Below are 19,491 nucleotides of genomic sequence, written 5' to 3' on the forward strand. Positions count from 1 at the left end.
GCCTCCATGAGGAAGAGATCCAGGGACTTAACACTGACACTTTACACTGGTGATGTTCCTCTAACCATGTCAGCAATTGATTATGCGATATTCAACTCAACCTTTGAAAGAGCTGACATTAGAGAGCATGTTGTTTGCAACCAGTTTTCATGCCATTACCAAAAAGTGCTATACCCTGCTACAAGAACAACTCTAGAGTCCTGCTAAAGAGATTTAAGAAGAAATTGACAAAGAAAAAATTGCTGCTTGAAATTACAGATTCAGTCCCTGCAGCATTAAAAACAACGAAAAGAGAAAAGCTATTATACGTACTCCATAAAATCCTGCACTTCATCCATGATGGAAGGTTTCCTGATCAGCTGTGGGTAGAGGTTTGTGTAGTGGTCATTCATGTGTCTGAAATGATACATGAAAATTACTACATTTCTATTTTTATTCTTGGATTTCTCCATCACAGTAAATTATTCAATCATTTGGTTAACTAGGAGTCCCTAATTACAAACTCTCCCTACTATCTTTTTTCCTTAATAAATGCACAATTTCAAATTGGGAAATATTTACGACATATAGAAAAGGATAGAATATTTAAAACACCCAAGTATTCACCACTCAACTTTATTAAATTATTATATTTTGCCACATTTACCACGTATATTTAAAAAATCAAACAAAAAAGTAGAGTCAAAGCCCCTGTGTGCACTTCCTGATGCTAATTCTTTTCCCTTCTCCCAGGAAGTAATAACTTCAGTCTCGAATCTGATTATTCCCATGCATGTTTATATGCAATTACTACATATACATTTAACCACAAATAATGCGTAGAATTATCAGGTTCGCAACACACTATAAAAAAGATCATACTGATCACTCTTAACTTATCTATCTCAATATGATTTTTGAAGAAATATCTACATTATCTGCTACTTAAATTTATTCTTTTTAACTGCTGATACTCTGATACTATTCCATGGTATGACCATATTCATGTATGCATTCCCATGATGGACATTTAACTGATCTTTTATTTCTTCCTATCATAATGCAACTTCAAATGTTTTTGTATATGTCTTTTTTTTCCACACATTTGCATGTTCTTCTAGGACATGCGCGCACACACACACACACACATACACATATGAATAATAGTTGGGGTAAGTATTCCATATAGCTATAAAGTAACTAGATATTGCCAAACTGTTCTCCACAGTGATGGTACCAATTTATATCCCTACTTGCTTATATGTTACACTTCTTCTTCCACAGCCTTACCAACACTTCAGATTGTAAGACTTTTCAACTTTCAACAATTTGATAGGTTTTAAATAGTCCCTCCATTTAATTTCCATTCTTCATAGGATTATTGGGCATTTGTAATTATTTTAAAACTTAAATTAAAAATGTCTCATATGGTGTATACTTAATATTTCTAATTGATTAAAATAATCCACTTACATTCACTGGGATTTTAATATTCTTGGAGTCCTTCCTTCCTTCCTTCCTTCCTTCCTTCCTTCCTTCCTTCCTTCCTTCCTTCCTTCCTTCCTTCCCTCCCTCCCTCCCTCCCTCCTTCCTTTCTTTCTTTCTTTCTTTCTTTTTTTTTGAGACAGTCTCACTCTGTCGCCCAGGATAGAGTGCAGTGGCGCAATCTCGGCTCACTGCTGCAAGCTCCGCCTTCCGGGTTCACGCCACTCTCCTGCCTCAGCCTCCGGAGTAGCTGGGACTACAGGCGCCCACTACCACGCCTGGCTAATTTTTTGTATTTTTAGTAGAGATGGAGTTTCACCGTGTTAGTTAGCCAGGATGGTCTCAATCTCCTGACCTCATGATCTGCCCGCCTCAACCTCCCAAAGTGCTGGGATTACAGGCGTGAGCCACCGTGCCCAGCCTCTTGGATTTATTTCTATAATCTTTTCTGTTTTCCATTTACTATCCCTTTATTTGTCCCCTCTTTTATGTTTTCTTTGTTTAGATAATACTTGTTATTTTCTTTTCAATTCTGCTGATTTAAAACCTATAGAATGTATTTTTATTCTTAACATTAAAAAGATATAACTAGTATTTTCTTATAGTCTAAATGAGTTTTATATTTCTCTCTTCCTCCAAACATAAAGCATATTTTAGCACATTTTAACTACCCATTGACATCCTCCATCATGTTATTGTTCAAAGATTTAGTTTTACCTTTTTAATTAAACTTTTTTATTTAAAAATTATTTTCTTAGGTCGAGTACAATGGTTCACACCTGTAATCCCAGCACTTTGGGAAGCCGAGGTGTGCGGATCATGAGGTCAGGAATGTGAGAACAGCCTGGCCAACATGGTGAAACCCCGTCTCTACTAAAAATACATACACACAAAAATTAGCCGGACCTGGAGGCATGCACCTGTAATCCCAGCTACTCCAGAGGCTGAGGCAGGAGAATGGTTTAAACTTGGGAGGCGGAGGTTGCAGTGAGCCAAGATCATGCTATTGCATTACAGCCTGGGCAACAGAGCAAGACTTCATCTCGGGAAAAAAAACAAAAAATATTTTCTTTTTAACCTTTACAATTAAATTGTATTAATTTTTTTTTTGTTTCTTGTATTAATGATTGTTCTTATACACCACACTTTCCCTCCTATTATACTTGGTAAAGTATAGCCTCTAACAGTGTAATGAAGTCTTTGGGTGGTAAACTGTTTTAATTTATGTATCTGAACATATTATTATTTTGCCCCTCCTCTTGGACGATTTAAACGGTTATAACATTCTAGTTAGATATTTCTCCTCAATACTTTTAAGATAATATCTTGATGTCTTCTGACACTGTTGCTGATGATCCACAATATGCTTCCTAGCTGAGATTCCGTTGTAGTTAATGTCTTTCCTTTCTAATAGCTTTTAAGATGGTTCCCTTTATCTTCAATTGTCTGCAGTCTCATCTGCTGCATTATAGCAATTTAAAAGGCTGTGTCTTCCAACTAAGGACTTGTGTTTTTTGTTTTTTGTGTTATTTTTGAGATGCAGTCTTGCTCTGTCACCCAGGCTGGAGGGTAGCCGTGTGATCTTGGCTCACTGTAACCACCGCCTCCCAAGTTCAAGCAATTCTCCTGCCTCAGCCTCCCGAGTAGCTGGGACTACAGGCGTTTGCCACCATGCCTGACTAATTTTTGTATTTTTAGTAGAGATGGGGTTCTGCCATGTTGGCCAGGCTGATCTTGAACTCCTGACCTCAGGTGATCCATCCACCTCAGCTTCCCAAAGTACTGGGATTATAGGAGTGAGCCATTGCACTGGGCCTGTTTTTTCCATTTTGATAAATTCTCAGCAATTACCTTGTCAATTATTGCTTATCTGCAATTGCCTCTAGTCTCTTTTTCTGAAACTCCTAATTGGTCTATATGAGAGTTTCTCAATCTAATTGCTATGTCCAGTAACAGTTTTTTCTTAAGTTTTACCCTTTCTCTCTTTGGGCTGTGTATCGTATAAATCCCTCAGTACTAATATCCGATTCAGAATTTTTTATCTGATTGTATCTAGTCAAGGGTTTGTCTATGTACTGAGATTTTTTAAAATTTAACTTCTATAATTTTCTTTTACATTTCTAACAAGCTCTTTTAAAAAAATCCGTCTTTTTACTTCTTACTCCTTGTTTAACAAATTCTCCAAGTTTTCTTTCATTTATAATTTAAAGCACCCTATGCAAATGTAAAGTCTTTGTTAAACCATTCTAAAAATTAATCTGGAGTATACTCACATGGTTGATTTTGTTAACCATCTTTCAATTTCTTTGTGGATTTTGGAACTTTGGTGTGTAGGCATTTTTCTTTCCCCCCTCTTTGTCTCTCTCCCTCTCTCCCTCCCTCTTTCCCTGTCCAAATGCCTCCATCTGAGTCCTATGAACTAGGTCTTACAGTGCCTTTTTGGGACTTCTGTCCTACGGAATATTGCAGCGATATTTGTAAATAACTAAACCAGCATGTGAATGATTTGACTTTTGGTTGCCACCACCTCCCCACCCCCAAGCTTACCGTTTCTTATAAATCTATAGGCTAGGACTTACATCACCAACACTATTTTGTGGCCTCCTTTCTACAAGCAGTTAAAAGCATCAAGGTTACTTCTGGCTCCCAGCCTTGACTCAGTTCACTCAAAGCATTGAGGCCCTCACCCATCAGCAGGTGGCTGCCTCTGCTGGCTTCAGGCCAAGGGCCAGTAGATCCATATTTTATCACTTTGTTATCTGTTCAATTTCCGGTAGAAGAGACATTTAATCTTGTTCTGGAGCCCAGCTGTGTTACTGTGAGGTTTTATTTCTCATATTTTCCCTATAATTTGCTGTAAGTTTAGAGCAAAGAGGAAGTCCCTGCACCCTCTGGACTGAATGTTTACCTACAGTCCTCGTTCTGGTTTTTATCTGATGCTTTTCACTGATGTAGGGACTTTAGAACTGGAGGCCATTCTGGATTCCAAGAATGGGAATTTGGCTCATACACTTTGAAACTTTAGATATTCTTTATCTAGTAGTTTCCGGAACTGAAACTAATAATCTGAGAATAGTTTTATTGCTGGTGAAGTACACAACATTATGATCTTTTGAAATTTTTTATTTTGCAGTACTGGAATTTAATAAACTTTACCTCATGAGAATTTTTTCTTCCAATTACCTGTGTATATATATTAAATTGAATCATCACATTACACTATTATTTACATATAGTTTATGCTATCACATACCTTTGCTTTGATCCATTTAGTTACCTTCTACTACCTCTAAATACAAGAGCAAGTACAGCAATAAAGCTAGACAAGTGTGTGGGTGACAAGAAAGGGATCCTTTGTCCTGGCCTCATACTCTTAAAATAAGTTATATGAAGGCCAGCACGGTGACTCACACCTGTAATCCCAGCAGTACGGGAAGTCGAGGCTGGTGGATTGCTTGAGATCAGAAGTTCAAGACCAGCCTTGGCAACATGGCAAAACCCTGTCTTTACTAAAAATACAAAAAGCTGGGCATGGTGGCATATGCCTGTAACCTCAGCACTTGGGTGGCTGAGGCACAAGAATTGCTTGAACCCAGCAGGCGGAGGTTGCAGTGAGCAGAGATCATGACACCGCACTCCAGCCTGGGCAACAGAGCAAGGTTCCATCTCAAAAAAAAAAAAGAGTTATATGAAAACAGTTTTATTTATTGGAAACAAATAACTTGTGGGCTTTTCACTTACAATGTTCACTCAGGTAAAGAAACAAAAACTCCATACTTTTTATCCAAAGTCTTCCATCACTGCACCCTGCTTGGCTCCACGCAGAGTCCCAGATCCCCCAAATTTTTCAGTCTGTTTCAAGCTAAGGCTGTGGTTCTCAACTGGCATGATTTTTCCCTTTAGGGAGCATTTCTGGAGACATTTTTGGTTGTCACACTGAGTGAGGGAGAAGGTGCAACTGGTAGCTAGTGGGTAGAGGCCACAGGTGCTGCCAAAGATCCCACAAGGTACAGAACAGCTTGCCACAGTGAAGAATACTCCAACCCAAAATGGCAATATTGTCTAGATGGGAGAATCCTTAAACAGAGGAACATTAATCCTGACTTGAGTGTCATTGCTGAGAATGTCTACTACATAACCATAGACAAGACAGATGGAAATACAGGAAGGTAACTGAACCAGAATTATTAAAATTTTTCTTCTGGTTTCTTTTTTTTTCTTTTTTCTTTTTTTTAGATGGAGTCTCGCTCTGTCACCCAGGCTGGAGTGCAGTAGTGTGATCTCAGCTCACTGCAACTTTTGTCACAGAGGTTTAAGCAATTCTACTGCCTTAGCCTCCCAAGTAGCTAGGATTACAGGCGTGTGCCACCACACCCAGGTAATTTTGTGTTTTTAGTAGACATGGGGTTTCACCATGTTGGTCAGGCTGGTTTTGAACTCTTGACCTCAGGTGATCCGCCCGCCTCGGCCTACCAAAGTGCTGGGATTACAGGAGTGAGCCACTGCCCCTGGCTTTGTGGGTGTGGAGACTAGCTTTTTTGATTCTGACATTCAGTACAAGGGGAGAGAAACCTCCACCTTGAGATGAGAAGTGGGGGCCTCACCTGATCCTGCCACACACAGAAGCTCCCAAGGAATACAATCTTCTTGCAGTCTCTTCAGGTTGAAGCCCTTCTCTGATCCCTGGGCCTGGGACCCTACACTTCTGTGTGGCAGAGCAATGTAGTATAACATTAAAGAATTCAGGCTTTGAGCTCTGAGTTTAAAGCTTGACTCCACTACTTCTAAGCTATATCTCACTAAAAGCAGGATTCCAACTTCTCTATGCTTCTGAATTCTCAACAGAGACAACACTAGTGTCAACCTCATGGATGAGTCAGGTTTAGTTTCAGTTCCTGCAGTGTGTAAAGTCAGTAAGTTTCCTGCTAAGTTGGCTGAGATTTTGCTCACCTTTACCTCTTCAACACCTCTTCTACATGTTGAGATCAGAAAGACATGTGCACACCCATCTTTCCCAGAATATTTTTGCATGATGGCAATAACACATCATTTAGCACCTGTCATGTGCTACCTCCTACGCTCTCCTGTTTGGACTCCCTGAGTCAGAGACCATATTGGGCTCCTTTAGTATTTCCCACAGCGATGAATCCATTTGTCTGTGGTAGCGGGGCACGTGCATGCAAACTCTGGGGCTAGATAGCCTCCTTTCCAATCCTGGCTCCTACTCACAAGCTTCGTGACTCTCAGCTAGTTACCTAACTTCCCAAGTTTTCATATAAATAATATGAAGATTATCATGATGCACACCTCATGGTATTGTGGACTAAATAACTCAACATATGTCAAATGCTTTGAACAGAGTCTGGCATATTGTAAATGGTATATAGGGCTGGTTTTCATCGTCTTTGGTATTTTGTGGTCAATTTTAAATTACAAATTAATTACTATTTGATACATCATTAGAAATTTTTGAGAGTGGGCCAGGCACGGTGGCTCATGCCTGTAATCCCAGCATTTTGGGAGACTGAGGCAGAAAGATTGCCTGAGGTCAGGAGTTCCAGACCAGCCTGGCCAACATGGTGAAACTCTGTCTCTACTAAAAATACAAAAATTAGCTGGGAGTGGTGGTGCATGCCTGTAATCCCAGCTACTCAGGAGGGTGAGCCTACAGAATCGCTTGAACCTGGGAGGCGGAGGTTGCAGTGAGATGAGATTGTGCCACTGCACTCCAGCCTGGGTGACAGAGTGAGACTGCATCTCAAAAAAAAAAAAAAAAGAAGAAGAAGAAAAAAAAATTTTTTTTTTGAGGTGGAGTCTCGCTCCGTCACCCAGGCTAGAGTGCAGTGGTGAGGTCTCAGCTCACTGTAAGCTCCACCTCCCGGGTTCATGCCATTCTCCCGCCTCAGCCTCCTGAGTAGCTGGGACTACAGGCACCCGCCACCATGCCTGGCTAATTTTTTTGTATTTTTTAGTAGAGACGGGGTTTCACCGTGTTAGCCAGGATGGTCTCGATCTCCTGACCTCGTGATCCGCCTGCCTCCACCTCCCAAAGTGCTGGGATTACAGGCGTGAGCTGCCTGTCTCAACATATTAATGTAAGTAAAAGGAGTTGCCTTTGAAGAATGTAGTCAGGAACCAACTCCCTACGTTTCTTCCTATCCTCAGTGCCAGGCACAAGGTAGGAAAACAAGTGTTTGTCGTGCTGAGTTGACTCATTCAAACTGTGTGATTCCAGAGGAGGGAGTTTCAGCAGCCGCGTGAACAACACAAGAGATCAGCTGCTTTATTAAAAACTAGAGAGACCAGGTCCCCATACGCTTATCACCATGCTTTCCAGATAGATTTCATGTCTCATTTTATTAAAAATCAATCCGTGATTATTTAACAGCCTTTATATCATTCATGAGGCATCAAAGGCTGAATCTGTAACTCTTAGGGAACCATCTAACAGAGTTAAAAATCAGAGGAAGAATCTTCAGTTTGGTCAAGGCTGCTACCATCACACTGCATTACATGGAAATGTACCTCATACTCAGAATTTGTTTCGAATAGAACTGGAACACTAGAATTCTATTAAACCTAATTAGCATGTAATAAGTAATGGCTGGGAGCAAAGCACTATGCCAGACATCTGGGGTATATAAAGATTAACAAAATAGGGTGGCCGTCAAGGCACTAACAGGTGGTAGAGGAGAGAGCTGGAGCTCTAATCCAGTGGGAATGAAATCTTCAAAAGCTTCATCAAGAAGATAGCATTTGCCGGGCGCGGTGGCTCACGCCTGTAATCCCAGCACTTTGGAAGGCCGAGGCGGGCGGATCACGAGGTCAGGATATCGAGATCATCTTGGCTAACACAGTGAAACCCCATCTCTACTAAAAATATAAAACTTAGCCAGGCGTGGTGGCGGGCGCCTGTAGTCCCAGCTACTTGGGAGGCTGAGGCAGGAGAATGGTGTGAACCCAGGAGGCGGAGCTTGCAGTGAGCCAAGATGCACCACTGCCTCCAGTCTGGGGCACAGAGCGAGACTCTGTCTCAAAAAAAAAAAAAAAGAAGACAGCATTTGAGATGGCCTTTGAGCTGCATCAAAGACTCTGCAGAGCAGAGGTCCTCTCAGGCTCTTGGTACCACATATATGGGAAGCCCCTCTTTGAGAAGGGTGGGAGAATGACCACAGTCACAAACACTAGACAGAGTCGACAGAGAGGTCATCTTTCATATTTAAGAAACCTCGGGCACTCTGCGCTCCAAGTAGAGAAAGACTGTTGGGAGCACTTCCATCTAAGGCCTTCCACACACGGTCCCCATTTGCCTTTTGAAACCCACCGTCCTTCGATTGTTCAACTGAAGCCTCCGCTCTTCGTTCCTTGTTTTTGTTTTTGTTTTCTAAGATGGAGTTTCACTCTTGTTGCCCAGACCGGAGTGCAATGGCGCAATCTCAGCTCACTACAACCTCCACCTCCTGGTTGGAGCAATTCTCCTGCCTCAGCCTTCCAAGTAGCTGGGATTATAGATCCATACCACCACACCAGACTAATTTTTATATTTTTAGTAGAGATGGGGTTTCGCCATGTTGGCCAGGCTGGTCTCGAGCTCCTGACCTCAGGTGATCCTCCCACCTTGGCCTCCCAAGGTGTTGTGATTACAGGCGTGAGACACCATGCCCGGCCACTCCTCACTCCTTGTAAATGCAACTTATTTCAGACTGAGCGCCTTTATTCAGTACTCTGTTCCATTACATTCTGCTAGGAATGACTTTATCCCTCTTCCCAGCCAAACCCAGTAGTTCTCTTCTATCAAGCACCAGGCCTACAACTCACTTCTTCCAAAAGCCTTCTTTGACTATTCTGGCCACTGGGGTGCTTTTCTCTCTTGTACTCTGTACTTATGGCTAACAAGCTCTTTTGAGGTTGTTCTCTGCAGTGCAGTTGCAAGCAAGAGTGACCCAGCTTTTCCTTAAGGATGTAGTTTTAGAAATTCTAGAGCTATCTCTGCCCCACTCCTGATCATTCGTCCATGGGCTGCTGCTACTGGTCTGAAAGGAGGGCAGACTCAGATCCTCAAAGCCTACATCACAATTTGCAGGAAGTGTTTTTGTTTGTTTGTTTTTAAAGTTTTCAAAGGCTGACTTACACACGCCAACTTTTCTTTGAAAGGACATGGCAAAAAGGCAAATTAAACAAGGAAACAGTTCCTGAATAGTAGCTGAGTGTCGTTTTTTAAGAAACAAAATTACCAGCCTGGGAAACATAGTGAGACCTCATCTCTACCAAAAATAAAAAATTAGGCAGGGCGCGGTGGCTCACGCCTGTAACCCCAGCACTTTGGGAGGCCAAGGCAGGTGGATCATCTGAGGTCGGGAGTTTGAGACCAGCCTAACCAATGGAGTTTAGAGAAACTCCGTCTCTACTAAAAATACAAAATTAGCCAGGAGTGGTGGCTCATGCCTGTAATCCCATCTACTCGGGAGGCTGAGGCAGAAGAATCACTTGAACCTGGGAGGCGGAGTTTGCAGTGAACCGAGAACATGCCATTGCACTCCAGTCTGGGCAACAAGAGTGAAACTCCGTCTCAAAAAAAAAAAAAAAAATTATCTGAATGTGGTGGCTCACACCCGTAGGCTCAGCTACTGTGGAGGCTGAGGTGGAAAGATCTCTTGAGCTCAGAAGGTCAAGGCTGCAGTGAGCTGTGATTGCGCCACTGCACTCTAGCCTGGTAACAGAGCAAGACCCTATCTTAAAAACAAACAAACAAACAAACAAATAAATAAATAAATAATTTGTACTTTAATTACAGGCCTGGCGTGGTGGTTCACGCCTGTAATCCTAGCACTGTGGGAGGCCAAGGTGGGAGGATCACGAGGTCAGGAGTTTGAGACCAGCCTGGCCAATGTGGTGAAACCCCATCTCTACAAAAAAATGTAAAAATTAGCTGGTTGTGGTGGCATGCACCTGTAGTCCCAGCTACTAGGGAGGCTGAAGCTCCAGAATTGCTTGAATCCGAGAGGCAGAGGTTGCAGTGAGCCGAGATTACACCACTGCACTCCAGCCTGGATGACAGAGAGAGACTCTAACTCAAACAAACAAACAAACAAACAAGCAAACAATTTTTACTCTAACACAGAAGTGTTTTTTTAAAGTTATTATTAGAATGGCTTCTTTTTCTATAGACTTTTTTGGTTAGTGGATAAAGTTACTCAAGAGTAGCTCAATGCTTTATATAAAAAGTAAAGGTGAAATGATAAAGCCACCTTCAAAAGTGGCTGCCATGAGATGTTAAAGCTTACTTTTTTCTGAGACATAAGAATGTCAGAGGTGCCACCTTTGTCAAAGCCCTCTGAATCTCTGTGAGCTCTAAGAGTAACACCAACAGAAATATCCAAGAGAAACATGTGCACTCTCAGAACATTCTCAGAGATTAGAGCTGCTTTCTGCAGATCACATAGTTTCCATTAATAACCCATTGTATATGTCACTCATGAGTTAATCTAACCTATTTATATTCACACAACTGTGGTTCAAATTGTTTCTTCCAACTCACGACTCAACTTAAATAACACAATCAGAATTCAGTGGAAACAGAAGTGGATAAAGATGTGGAGAAGTTCAGATTTTTACCTGTATAAAATGGTTTTAAACATGTTAAAAAAATCTGATTCTGTTTGTGAAGTTTTATACATCAATTGAATAGTACGCTGTTAAGGAGATTTGTATGGAAGAGTAAAAAAATTGGGTATAAAAATAAAAACAAAAATTTGTAGTTTGAATCAAAAAAGAGCAACCAGAGCCCAACAACTAGTCATTCGACATCTGATACAATCTCCAGTACCAAAAGTAGATTAAGATTGACATTTCACTTACGATGACTAAGGCAGTAACAGCCCAAATAAAGTTTGGTGAAACTGCACTCGGCCGGGCGCGGTGGCTCAAGCCTGTAATCCTAGCACTTTGGGAGGCCGAGACGGGCGGATCACGAGGTCAGGAGATCGAGACCATGCTGGCTAACAAGGTGAAACCCCGTCTCTACTAAAAAATACAAAAAAATAGCCGGGCGAGGTGGCGGGCGCCTGTAGTCCCAGCTACTCCGGAGGCTGAGGCAGGAGAATGGCGTGAACCCGGGAGGCGGAGCTTGCAGTGAGCTGAGATCCGGCCACTGCACTCCAGTCCGGGCGACAGAGCGAGACTCCGTCTCAAAAAAAAAAAAAAAAAAAAAAGAAACTGCACTCAACAATCTAGGTCACAGAGAATAAAAGAGTCAAGCAAAGTCATCAAGACACTTTTTATATCAAAGGAGGGATGAGAGTTGATTAGATAAATTGCAACTTTATTTTCCTTAAAGCCCTCTTCTCTAAAAGACATGTAGCCTGATTGCGTTATTATTAATTACATCCTTGTTACTTTTATAAGGCAAGGCAAGGACACTAGAATCAAGTAACAGTAGAACTAGAGGAAACATTTATTTTAGACTCATTATAATTTCAATTTAAAAATCTCTGCCCACATGGAGGTATTGTTTCAAGATGGCTGGAAATAAATGCACCAACGGTTTATTTTTAATTAATCTTCCCTGCTCCGTTGTTCTCAAGGAGCGACCCCACCTCTCATTTGCTTTCTACCAGACAACAAGTGACTAGTAGGCTGAAATGACTTTGCTGTCCTTTAAAATCATTTCATTTCTGGGTATGGTGGCTCACACCTGTAATTCCAACACTGTGGGAGGCCAAGATGGGAGGATGGCTTGAGGTCAGCAGTTTAGGACCAGCCTGGGCAACATGAGGAGACCCTGTCTTTGCAAAAATATATAAAATAAAATAGTTTCATGGGCTAGGAAGATTTTTAAAAAGTAAATGCCATGATAATTAAAGAGTGCCACACTTGGGGGTTTTGTTCCTTTCAGGCAGGTACTGATTATAGGAACAAATGCAATTCTGGGCCCGTGCTTGTGGTCCCAGCTACTCAGGAGGCAGAGGTGGAAGGATTGCTTGAGCCCAAGAGATCAAGGCTGCAGTGAGCTGTGATCACCACCGCACTCCAGTCTTGCAACAAAGCGAGAACCTGTCCCGTGCCCCACCGCCGCAAAAATGCAATTGTGATAATAATGTCCCTATCACACACGTGAAGAACTCCAGCTACTCTTCAGTTCTAATGTGCAACGCCACGAAGATGAGAGTCACTGTGGAACATGGGAAGGACAGGGCTTGCCTGGCAGTGGCCCCACCATGACTGGGATACTTACAGGGCAGTGAGGTAACCCTCCAAAAAGCCAGCCACAAACATGATGATCTCATTGCTCAAGGCTTGAGAGCCATAGCCAGCTCTGATCTCCAGGATGCCCCAGCCTGTGGTTTCCACAGAGTTATTGTAAAAGCCATAGGCGTCCCCATTCTTGTCCATTATATTTTTGACTTCTACTGTCATTTCAGCAGGCATCCAGTATGCAGTTGCATAGTAGACTCCTAAAAGAAAAGGGAATAATGATAAAAATGCCATTCAAATGAGCTGTGACACATTTTTTTTCCTTTGTATCCAACAATTTCAAGACATTTGCTTTTAAAGATTTCCATTCTATTAGAATTGGGAAATCTGCCGTTATTGTTTGCCCTTATTCCAAGTGAGGAAAACCTGGAACCTTGATCAAGGGGGATAAGCTCAAAATACAAAGAGCAAGGTCAAAGGTAGGGGTGTAGTTACAGCATCACAGAGGTGAGCCTGAGTGCTTCATCCTTAGAGGGTGGGAATCTGGGCAGGGCTGGAGCTGGACCTTAAGCCAACTTCTTGAGAGCTTGTTTGGAGGTTCTAGCAGGGTAGCTCAGCTAGTTGTATACCCTTGACCGAAGACCGGTCCTCCTCTATCAGGGATACTCGTTCTCTTTGACTGAGCACGCAGCTTCAGGAGGGACGCACATGGAGGAGTGAGGGAGGAAGGGGACACCCGCCCAACCAGCCAGATCAGCCAAATCAACCTGGCGGTCAATGGGGTGACAGATGTCGCAGCCAGGTCGCCCTCACATCCAACGCCCACTTCTTAATTCAGACAAGAATAGGGTTCTTGTCCCTAGTCAGCAATTTCTTCCATTCCCCTTAACAGGTGGAACAAAACATCACCTTTCTCAGGCTCCTTATCCTATGTCTCCTGCTTAATTCATCTAATGTCATATGACATTAGATTCTTTGCAGAAAAAAAGTAGAAGCAAGTAGAAGCTATCACCTGTGAGTCCGTCAGGTGTTGATAATTTTGTGGGTCCATCCCTACACAATCTCTGAACTCATCACGCCCATCTCTCCCTTCTGGTTCCCCTCCATCCTTCGACCCATGCTCTGGATCTCACCCTCCCACCTTCTTTAGGAACTTTGTTCTATCCTATATCCTCTTGCTCCTGTGCCCTAAAGCTCCCTCTCTCGGCAGTAGCTTCTCCCGCTTTGGCATACTTAACATGCTCCATTGTCTCATAGCTAAAAACAAACCAACTACAGAAGCTGTCTGGATCCCGTGACCCAGTGGAGCTATTGCTGGAATCTCTCACTCCCTTCACGAAATCATTTCAAAGTTTAAAGTGTCCACACTGTATCAGGGACTGTTTTGAGTGCTGGTGACAGAGCTGTGAACATGACTGGCACAGTTCCAGGCCTCGCCTTTTGGAAAGAGGAATGCACTCACACCCTGCACTTCCTCCTCTTGTCCCTTGCTCCAGCCGGCTGCAGTCTGCTCTCCACCTCCAGGATACCAACGCGGCTTCTGCCTGGCTCACTAGCAAAATCCTTGAGTCCTAATGTCATATGAACTTCTGAAAGCATTGGATTCGTGACCACTTATTCTTAAAACCCTTTCCTCCCATGGCCTTTGGGACACTACACCCTCCCCAGTCTCCTTCTCCTGTGCCTGCCTTTTTCCTCATTCTCCCCATAGGTTCCTCTTTATCTTGTATACCCCACAGCACACTTGATGACACAATCCGGATGACTCCATCGCACTAGAGATTCGAAATATCCTCCACCGTGATGCTTTCTCTCTCGGTGATCTCCCAGCCTGAAATTTGAATCCATCCTGGCTTCCTTTCTCTCTCTGATATCTTAGGTTTAATCAAAGCCTCCTAAATATCTCTCCTACCAGTCTCCACCTCTTTATCCCTACATTTCTATGTTACCTTAGGTAACACAACTGGCCGTTTAAGTATAGAAGAGGACTTTTTCAAGGTTTTTCTGACCTTTAATCCATTCTTCATTCTCTACCAGAGTAGCATTTCTAAAATGCGAATTGATTTTGTTAGCTTGCCTGCTAAAAATATTCAATAGTTTCTATTTCTTAAAAGTTCTACTACCAGGCGCAGTGGCTCACACCTGTAATCCCAGCACTTTGGGAGGCCAAGGAGGACGGATCACCTGAGATCAGGCGATTGTGACCAGCCTGGCCAACATGGAGAAACCCCGTCTGCACTAAAAATACAAAATGAGCCAGGCGTGGTGGTGTGTGCCTGTAATCCCAGCTACTCGTGAGGCTGAGGCAGGAGAACTGCTTGAACCCGGAAAGCAGAGGTTGCTGTGGACCTAGATCGTGCCATTGCAATCCAGTCTGGGCAAAAAAGTGCGAAACTCTGTCTCAAAAACAAAAAAAGCAAAACAAAACAAAAAGTTCTGCTTACCCACTTGGCCTTCATGACCTGGTTTCTATCTACCTATCCAGCTTCCTCATCACCCACATGAACACTTCATGATCCAGAGACCATTACATACAGCTCTTCAACCTGCCAGTAACTAGGTCAACACCTTTGACTTTGCAGATGCTATTTTTTCTGCCTGACGTTTTCCCTCTTGTTAGCCACCTAGCAGTCTCGAAATTGCTGTTTAGGACTCAGGAAGCAGCCCCTCTGTTGCAGGGGATGACTTCCTCTACAAGCTCAATGTTTGCAAGCACATCCTCTGTAAGCCCTGTCACACTGTACTGTAACTTACATGCTTGCCCCTGCTCTTAGACTAGAAGCTCCCTGAGGCCAGAGACTGTGTCCTCAGCACTTGTAGTGCCTGACCCATAATGGGTACTCAATAAATATTTGCGAAAGGAAGGAAGACTTAGGAAGAAAGAGAAAGAAACAAGGAAATAAGACATGGAGGAAGGAAATGGTAAAACATGGTGCGTTCTTTTCTCTGTCTGAGAAGCCATTGCACATATGCTCTGGTTTAAGAATCTATACATTCAGGTCAGTCACCAGAGAGGTGGGAGGAGGCCAGAATGAGTCTCAGGTTTTAGGCTGAGACTCAGTGGATAGATGTTGTATCATTTACCAAGAAAGGAAGCACATGGACAATATGTCTGGGAGGGATCAGGAGTTTAGTTTTAGATATGTTGAGTTTTTAGTGATGAAGAGGCTAGAAAGTTTTCACATTAAATATTTACACAGGGTTATTTGTTGGCAAACGTCCCAGATTGGACCAACATTTTACTTTTTTTTTTTTTTTTTGAGATGGAGTTTCGCTCTGTCACCCAAGCTGGAGTGCAATGGCAAGATCTCAACTCACCGCAACCTCCGCCTCCTGGGTTCAAACGATTCTCCTGCCTCAGCCTCCCGGGACTACAGGCATGCACCATCACACCCAGCTAATTTTGTATTTTTAGTAGAGACAGTGTTTCTCCATGTTGATCAGGCTGGCCTCAAACTCCCCACCTCAGGTGATCCACTGCCTCGGCCTCCCAAAGTGCTGGGATTACAGGCATGAGCCACTGCGCCTGGCCAACATTTTACTTTTTGATGTTAAGATTGTCTATCAGCTGGGTGCAGTGGCTCACCGCTGTAATCCCAGCATTTTGGGAGGCCAAGGCAGGCGGATCACCTGAGGTCAGGAGTTCGAGACCAGGCTGACCAACATGGAGAAATTCCATCTCTACTAAAAATACAAGATTAGCTGGGTGTGATGACGCATGCCTGTAATTCCAGGTACTTGGGAGGCTGAGGCAGGAGAATTGCGTAAATCTGGGAGGCAGAGGTTGCACAGAGCTGAGATTGTGCTGTTGCGCTTCACCCTGGGTAACAAGAATGAAATTCCCTCTCAAAAAAACAAAGACAAAAAAGACTGTCTATCACACTTTGCAAAATAAGACATACATGTGGCCAACAAGCATATGAAAAAAAGCTCAACATCACTGATAACTAGCAAAACGCAAATCAAAACCACAATGAGGTATCATCCCACACGAGTCAGAATGGCTATCATTTAAAATGTCAAAAAATAACAGGCGCTGGTGAGGTTTCAGAGAAACAGGAATGCGTATACGCTGTTGGTGAGACTGCCAATTAGTTCAACCATTGTGATGACTCCTCAAAGACCTAAAAACAGAAATTCCATTCAACCCAGTAATCTCATTACTGGGCATATACCCAAAGGAATATAAATTGTTCTGTCATAAAGACACTTGCGCACATGTGTTCATTGCAGCACTACTCACAATAGCAAAGACATGGAATCAATCTAAATGCCCATCAGTGGCAGACTGGATAAAGAAATTGTGGTACACATACACCATGGAATACTATGCAGCCATTAAAAAGGATAAATCATGTGTTTGCAGGAACATGGATGGAGCTGGAGGCCATTATCCTGAGCAAACTAACGTAGGAACAGAAAACCAAATACTGCATGCTGTCACTTATAGGTAGGAGCTAAACAAAGAGACACATCATTTAGTCCATTATGTTTCTAATGGAAACATAGAAGGGAACAACAGACACTGGGGCCTACTTCAGGGCGGAGGGAAGAAGGAGAAGATCAGGAAAAATAATGAATGGGTACTAAGCTTAATACCTGGGTGATGAAATAATTCATACAACAACTCCTGTGACACACATTTACCTATATAATAAACCTGCATATGTATCCCTGAACTTAAAATAAAAGTTAAAAACAGAAATACCATTCAACCCAGTAATCCCATTACTGGGCATATACCCAAAGGAATATAAATTGTTCTGTCATGAAGACACTTGCACACATGTGTTCATTGCAGCATTATTCACAATAGCAAAGACACGGAATCAGTCTAAATGCCCATCAGTGGTAGACTGGATAAAGAAATTGTGGTACATATACACCATGGAATACTATGCAGCCAAAAAAAAAAAAGACCGTCTATCAAACATGCACTAAAAGTAGAATCTTAATACTAGAGCATCATGGCACCGTGGTCCAGGGGCTCGGTGATAGGCTGGGGCTTAGTCAGGCTTAGAAACTAATCCTGATTAAACTCTTCAGGAATGATCTGAGTAGGCCTAAGTCAATTTACTTCTGAGTACAATGACCATCATGGCAGGCCTTCACAATCGTTAAATGGAAGTAATGGCATTAAGAAATAGGGAAGTGTCAAATAATTTGCCAATCAACTGCAGTTGACAAATAATTGTCTGATTGTTAATGGAGCCATTTGGCCACAATTTGACAATTGTAGGCAGCACCCACGGAAACTTCCCTTCTCCACCCAAAGGCAATAAATGTGTTCCAAATTTATTTTTGACCGCATATCCCCAGCTTTTCTCACACATTCCCTTCCACCCTCACCTCCAGGGAGCCTTGTAGGGAAATGAGGAAGTGTGGTTGCTTGCATAAAAAGCAAGAGTCATAAACAGGAACCATAAAACAAAAAAGGAAGGTGTGTCTCTTCTCTTTCTACCCACAAAGCATGATTTTAGCTTTTTCTTCTTCTCCAAAACCTTGGCATTTCTCATCTTTAGGCAACCCAGGCCTGCCTTCACCTTCCAATCAATCAATTCCTTTTTGTTGTAATTTAGGGCTTGCCCAAGGCAGCCTGAGTACTAAACCAAGAGCTAAGGTTGCTGGTCCTACCTAATTTCCTGACCACAAAAAGAAACTTCTGCAAATACGTGCTTTTTTGACACTTGTGTACCTCCATGCATGAAAAAACCTTTACTCAATCCCCAAGAGATTTTGGTGAGAAAAGTGTCCTGCCAATAGTTTAGCATGTGCTTTGAGAATAAAGCCCAAAATCAGAGTTTTCCCTCCACTCCAGCCGAGGTCCTCCACTCCTCAATGTTTTCTCTAAGTTTCAACTCTTTCTGGTTCTCCCAGTATTCATGCCATTTTCTGATTTTCTTAAAACCTGTCATAGTTTAAGCCATTGTACTTTTCCATTTTTAAAAGACATCTTCACGATGGGAGGTGAATGGTGTGAACAAAGTAATAGTGAAAAAGATAGAAAAATAGTACATAATTCTAATGCAAACCTAGTTTTATACAAGCTCTGTGAAAGCGGGGACTATTTCTGCTTAACACTCTATAAACCTGACAAAATAATGTTTCTTTGACGAATCTAGTTTGTGTGTGTTCTTTAAATGAAAAGAAAGCCATTTATTTACTTATTTATTTATTATTTATTTTTGAGCTGGGGTCTCGCTCTGTTGCCCAGGCTGGAGTGTAGCGGCACAATCACAGCTCAGTACAGCCTGGAATTCCTGGGTTCAAGCAATCCTCCTACTTGAGCCTCCTAGAAAAGGAAGCTCATCAGAGTACTCATTCACAGAAGTTAGTATGAAATAGCTCAACTAATTATGTTTTCAAGCCTGGGTGAGAGACTTATTAAATGGCTCAGAATCTTGGATTAAGTCTATCCAGCCTCAAGAGCAGGAGCTATTTGTTGATATTTTCTTTAGAGTTGTGAAAATGAAAAGTCAGAATTCAAACATTTTAACAGCAATATCCTCAAAATCAATGCACTTGATTAAATATCTGTTGAATGAATGGGAATGTTATTTATAAAAAGTATTTTTCTTCTATAAATAAAGATGGAAAATATGCCATCATTTTTATATTTCTATGTAAAAGCCCAAACACCAAAGTTAAATTTTTTGTATTAATATTTACTTGTATATTCCAATTAATATTTTATTTATTTATTTATTTATTTATTGAGACGGAGTCTCGCTCTGTCGCCCAGGCTGGAGCACAGTGGCCGGATCTCAGCTCACTGCAAGCTCCGCCTCCCGGGTTTACGCCATTCTCCTGCCTCAGCCTCCCGAGTAGCTGGGA

At 42.3% G+C, this 19,491-nt stretch overlaps 1 protein-coding gene across 1 annotated transcript in view; it reads right to left on the minus strand.

The window, feature by feature from the left end:
* PLBD1 (phospholipase B domain containing 1) overlaps positions 1-19,491 on the minus strand; it is a 66,552-nt gene that overhangs the window by 37,195 nt on the left and 9,866 nt on the right. The window contains exons 2-3 of the mRNA XM_011954180.1: positions 12,698-12,917; positions 313-396 (exon numbers count right to left, since the gene is read on the minus strand). Coding sequence (XP_011809570.1) covers positions 313-396; positions 12,698-12,917 — 304 coding nt within the window. The remainder of the gene's footprint in view (positions 1-312; positions 397-12,697; positions 12,918-19,491) is intronic.

The sequence above is a fragment of the Colobus angolensis genome, unplaced genomic scaffold, assembly GCF_000951035.1.
Source record: "Colobus angolensis palliatus isolate OR3802 unplaced genomic scaffold, Cang.pa_1.0 Scaffold11, whole genome shotgun sequence".
NCBI classification, from domain to species: domain Eukaryota; kingdom Metazoa; phylum Chordata; class Mammalia; order Primates; family Cercopithecidae; genus Colobus; species Colobus angolensis.